At 36.2% G+C, this 6,372-nt stretch overlaps 1 protein-coding gene across 1 annotated transcript; it reads left to right on the top strand.

Moving 5' to 3' along the window:
- The first annotated feature begins 3,099 nt into the window (after positions 1–3,099).
- On the top strand, positions 3,100–5,022 carry LOC139868935 (uncharacterized). The gene is made up of 3 exons (XM_071857287.1): positions 3,100–3,450; positions 3,554–4,465; positions 4,711–5,022. The coding sequence occupies exons 1-3, from the start codon at positions 3,100–3,102 to the stop codon at positions 5,020–5,022; spliced, it is 1,575 nt and encodes a 524-aa protein (XP_071713388.1).
- The last annotated feature ends 1,350 nt before the right edge of the window (positions 5,023–6,372 follow it).

The raw sequence follows: 6,372 nt of genomic DNA, 5'->3' as shown, positions 1-6,372 counted from the left end.
ACGAACGTTAAAACTTGTAAAAACTATATGATGAAATATATATGGATATATATATAGTTAACATGATACTATGATAAGTAAACATATCATTAAGTATATTAACAATGAACTACATATGTAAAAACAAGACTACTAACTTAATGATTTTTAAACGAGACATATATGTAACGATTATCGTTGTAAAGACATTTAATGTATATATATCATATTAAGAGATATTCATACATGATAATATCATGAAAATATAATAATTTAAAATCTCATTTGATATTATAAACATTGGGTTAACAACATTTAACAAGATCGTTAACCTAAAGGTTTCAAAACAACACTTACATGTAACGACTAACGATGACTTAACGACTCAGTTAAAATGTATATACATGTAGTGTTTTAATATGTATTTATACACTTTTGAAAGACTTCAATACACTTATCAAAATACTTCTACTTAACAAAAATGCTTACAATTACATCCTCGTTCAGTTTCATCAACAATTCTACTCGTATGCACCCGTATTCGTACTCGTACAATACACAGCTTTTAGATGTATGTACTATTGGTATATATACTCCAATGATCAGCTCTTAGCAGCCCATGTGAGTCACCTAACACATGTGGGAACCATCATTTGGCAACTAGCATGAAATATCTCATAAAATTACAAAAATATGAGTAATCATTCATGACTTATTTACATGAAAACAAAATTACATATCCTTTATATCTAATCCATACACCAACGACCAAAAACACCTACAAACACTTTCATTCTTCAATTTTCTTCATCTAATTGATCTCTCTCAAGTTCTATCTTCAAGTTCTAAGTGTTCTTCATATATTCTACAAGTTCTAGTTACATAAAATCAAGAATACTTTCAAGTTTGCTTGCTCACTTCCAATCTTGTAAGGTGATCATCCAACCTCAAGAAATCTTTGTTTCTGACAGTAGGTTATCATTCTAATACAAGGTAATAATCATATTCAAACTTTGGTTCAATTTCTATAACTATAACAATCTTATTTCAAGTGATGATCTTACTTGAACTTGTTTTCGTGTCATGATTCTGCTTCAAGAACTTCGAGCCATCCAAGGATTCGTTGAAGCTAGATCCATTTTTCTCTTTTCCAGTAGGTTTATCCAAGGAACTTAAGGTAGTAATGATATTCATAACATCATTCGATTCATACATATAAAGCTATCTTATTCGAAGGTTTAAACTTGTAATCACTAGAACATAGTTTAGTTAATTCTAAACTTGTTCGCAAACAAAAGTTAATCCTTCTAACTTGACTTTTAAAATCAACTAAACACATGTTCTATATCTATATGATATGCTAACTTAATTATTTAAAATCTGGAGACACGAAAAACACCGTAAAACCGGATTTACGCCGTCGTAGTAACACCGCGGGCTGTTTTGGGTTAGCTAATTAAAAACTATGATAAACTTTGATTTAAAAGTTGTTATTCTGAGAAAATGATTTTTATTATGAACATGAAACTATATCCAAAAAATATGGTTAAACTCAAAGTGGAAGTATGTTTTCTAAAATGGTCATCTAGACGTCGTTCTTTCGAATGAAATGACTACCTTTACAAAAATGACTTGTAACTTATTTTTCCGACTATAAACCTATACTTTTTCTGTTTAGATTCATAAAATAGAGTTCAATATAAAACCATAGCAATTTGATTCACTCAAAACGGATTTAAAATGAAGAAGTTATGGGTAAAACAAGATTGGATAATTTTTCTCATTTTAGCTACGTGAAAATTGGTAACAAATCTATTCCAACCATAACTTAATCAACTTGTATTATATATTATGTAATCTTGAGATACCATAGACACGTATACAATGTTTCGACCTATCATGTCGACACATCTATATATATTTCGGAACAACCATAGACACTCTATATGTGAATGTTGGAGTTAGCTATACAGGGTTGAGGTTGATTCCAAAATATATATAGTTTGAGTTGTGATCAATACTGAGATACGTATACACTGGGTCGTGGATTGATTCAAGATAATATTTATCGATTTATTTCTGTACATCTAACTGTGGACAACTAGTTATAGGTTACTAACGAGGACAGCTGACTTAATAAACTTAAAACATCAAAATATATTAAAAGTGTTGTAAATATATTTTGAACATACTTTGATATATATGTATATATTGTTATAGGTTCGTGAATCAACCAGTGGCCAAGTCTTACTTCCCGACGAAGTAAAAATATGTGAAAGTGAGTTATAGTCCCACTTTTAAAATCTAATATTTTTGGGATGAGAATACATGCAGGTTTTATAAATGATTTACAAAATAGACACAAGTACGTGAAACTACATTCTATGGTTGAATTATCGAAATCGAATATGCCCCTTTTTATTAAGTCTGGTAATCTAAGAATTAGGGAACAGACACCCTAATTGACGCGAATCCTAAAGATAGATCTATTGGGCCTAACAAACCCCATCCAAAGTACCGGATGCTTTAGTACTTCGAAATTTATATCATATCTGAAGGGTGTCCCGGAATGATGGGGATATTCTTATATATGCATCTTGTTAATGTCGGTTACCAGGTGTTCACCATATGAATGATTTTTATCTCTATGTATGGGATGTGTATTGAAATATGAAATCTTGTGGTCTATTATTATGATTTGATATATATAGGTTAAACCTATAACTCACCAACATTTTTGTTGACGTTTTAAGCATGTTTATTCTCAGGTGATTATTAAGAGCTTCCGCTGTCGCATACTTAAATAAGGACGAGATTTGGAGTCCATGCTTGTATGATATTGTGTAAAAACTGCATTCAAGAAACTTATTTTGTTGTAACATATTTGTATTGTAAATCATTATGTAATGGTCGTGTGTAAACAGGATATTTTAGATTATCATTATTTGATAATCTACGTAAAGCTTTTTAAACCTTTATTGATGAAATAAAGGTTATGGTTTGTTTTAAAATGAATGCAGTCTTTGAAAAACGTCTCATATAGAGGTCAAAACCTCGCAACGAAATCAATTAATATGAAACGTTTTTAATCAATAAGAACGGGACATTTCAGGTAATGGGATGAAAAATAAAGCAGAAGAAAAGTCTGTCAATAATCATAAGGAGGGCCCAACTCAGTGTGCTGAAGAGGTAGCGTGTAGATTAGAAAAAACATCCAAATCCAGCCAGAACATAAAAGCGTCGGACGTCTCCTTCTGTCAGGGTTGCTATCCGAATGCAAAGGGGAACTGGAAGGCATCGTCTAGAATCATGAAGCTCAGAAATGCAACAAAATATAAAGCTCATACGAATGAGGAAGGGTGCCGAAGGTACAAAAATTGTGGATCCAGACCTGATCAAAAGAAACGGGCATCTAATTCGAGGTCTCAGAGGACTGAGGCAGCAAGTGATGACTCAATCAACAACGTGGAAGTGAGGCAATTCGGGGAAAAAATCGGATTGAGGTGGCCAAACCTCAATCCACTATAAGTCTCCTTTTGTTGTTTCTTTTGGTTGATCTTTGTTTATAATGAAGATCTTATCGATTAATGTTCGCGGGTTTGGGGTTGTGGGAAAATATGGGTGGGTAAAGGGTATTTGTTATGGTGAAAGACCTGATATCGCGGTATTTCAAGAAACCAAGTTTAGATTTTTAGAAGATAGTTGGGTGCAAAACTTATGGAGGTGTAATCAATTCGGGTATGTGCAAAAAGAGGCATGTGGAAACTCAGGGGGTATGCCAATAATATGGGATAGTTCTTGTTTTACGGTTAGTAGTGCGGTTGGAAACAGGTTCTTTATTGCAATCCGTGGGGTGTGGTATGGGTCGGGAAAGGAGTCTTTGATTGTTAACGTTTACGGGCCACATAATGATATTGATAAAAAGGAGTTATGGAGCTCATTAGATAATCTTTTGTATGGTCATGATTCTCCGGTTGTGCTATGTGGTGACTTTAACGAGGTTAGGGTAATTTCGGATCGTTTGAATTGCAAATTTAATCAAGCACGTGCTACTCGCTTCAACGAATTCATTGATAGAAACCGTTTGATTGAGATTCCTATTAATGGGAAAAGATTTACGCGCATTAGTGATGACGGGTTAAAATTCAGTAAATTGGACCGTTTCCTTGTAAATGAGAAGTTCATTAACATTTGGGACGATCTCTCGATTGTGCCATTAGATAGAAGGGAATCCGACCACTGTCCCCAGATCTTAAGGCACAAGCTTATTGACTACAGCCCGAAACCCTTCAAGATATTTGATGAGTGGCTTAACAGGGATGGTGTGGACCGGATAATTGTTGAGGCATGGAACAAGGAGGTTCGTTGTTCAAGAAAGGATTGTGTGTTTAGGGATAAACTCAAGAACGCCAAAAGTGGTTTGAAGGCTTGGGGGAAAACGAAATTTGGTAATATTGATGGTGAAATTAATGATTTAAAAGGCGAGGTAAATATGTAGGAACAGAAGGCGGAACTTGGGGGTTTAAATGATAGAGATAGGGAATGTTGGTTAGACACTCGTAGGAAATGGATCGAGAAAGAAAAGTCAAAGGCTAACATGTTACGCCAAAAGGCTCGGGTAAGATGGGTGCTAGAGGGTGATGAGAATACGAAGTACTTTCACTCTTCTCTTCGGCGAAATATAACAAATGCAACATCTGTGGTTTGAATATTAATGGCTCTTGGAACGAGGACCCGGGTATCGTGATGGGAGCTATTTTAAAGCACTTCAGGGACATTTTCAGCAACAAAGTTGCTGTCCGGCCCACGCTGGCAGGTGGTTTCTGGCCTGTTGGGCCTGACTTGGGCCGTATCTCGGTAGCTGATGCAGAGGGGCTGGAATTACCCTTCTTTGAAAAGGAAATTTGGGATGCGATATGTTACTGTGGTAGCTCAAAGACTCCCGGACCGGACGGTTTCAATATTGGTTTCTACAAAAAGTTTTGGAGTGTTATAAAGGATGAGCTTGTGGAAGCATACACGCGTTTTGGGAGAATGGTGTAATATCAAATGGTTGCAATGCGTTTTTTATCACACTTGTGCCGAAAAAGTTGGACCCGATCGGACTAAATGATTACCGTCCAATTAGCCTTATCGGAAGCTACTATAAAATCGTCTCAAAGCTTCTCTCTAATCGGCTCAAAAAGGTAATACCGAACCTTGTAGGTTATGAGCAAAGTGCTTTTATTAAAGGGAGGAACATCATGGATGGGGCGCTCATTGCTAATGAGACTCGATTATTTAAAGCATAAACGTCTTAAGAGCTTAAATTTTAAAGTTGACTTTGAAAAGACGTTTAATTGTCTTAATTGGGACTTCTTACTTGAGATAATGGATATTATGGGGTTTGGGACCAATTGGAGGGGTTGGATACTTTCGTGCCTCAAATCGGCTTCTATTTCGATCCTTGTTAATGGGTCGCCAACTAAAGAATTCAAACTTGGGCGGGGTGTGAGACAAGGTGATCCACTCTTAACCTTCCTCTTTATCCTTGCGGCGGAGGGGCTTAATGTTCTCACTAAAATGGCGGTGCGAAGTGATTTATTTGTTGGTGTGGAAGTGGGAAGTAACAAAATCCCTATTTCACACTTACAATACTCGGACGACATAATATTTTTTGGGAAATGGGATGCGGGGAACCTTAGAAATCTTATGAAAAATCCTAAAATGCTTTGAACTCACCTCGGGGCTTAAAGTGAACTATAACAAGAGTATTCTCTACAGAGTTGGTGTTGATAAAAGCATAACCGAGGTAGTGGCATGAAACTTTGGTTGTAATGTTGGTGAGTTTCCTTTTACATATCTTGGCTTACCGGTTGGTGGGAAAATGAACAAATTGGAGAGTTGGATTCCGGTCATTGGTAAATTCGAGAAACGATTGTCGGATTGGAAAGCGCGATCGATGTCATATGTTGGACGCTTGACCCTTGTGAAATCGGTGTTGAATAGCCTCCCGTTGTACTTTTTCTCGCTCTTTCGGGCCCCGCCGTGTGTGATTAAGAAACTTGAAAGCGTAAGGCGTTCCTTTTTTGGGGTGGGTCGGGTAACAAAACACATATTTCTTGGGTTAAATGGGAGGAAGGCATGCTTCCTTACGGGTTGGGAGGTCTAACTTGGGTTCCTTAAAAATAAAAATTTGGCTTTGATCGATAAGTGGTGGTGGAGGTTCAAAACCGAAACTGACTCCTTATGGGTCAAAGTCATTTCAAGCATTCATGGGCCTTCGGGTGGTTTACTTGGGGTTTCTAACTCACATTCTTGTTCATATAAAAGCGTTTGGTCGAGAATAATTGAAACAGGTAACCAGATCGATGCTATGGGAGTTCCTTTCAAAAACAGTTTCGTTCGAAAGAT

Source organism: Rutidosis leptorrhynchoides, chromosome 1 (genome assembly GCF_046630445.1).
Source record: "Rutidosis leptorrhynchoides isolate AG116_Rl617_1_P2 chromosome 1, CSIRO_AGI_Rlap_v1, whole genome shotgun sequence".
NCBI lineage: Eukaryota > Viridiplantae > Streptophyta > Magnoliopsida > Asterales > Asteraceae > Rutidosis > Rutidosis leptorrhynchoides.
Note: the sequence above shows the minus strand (reverse complement) of the source record. Positions and strands in the feature narration are given on the sequence as shown.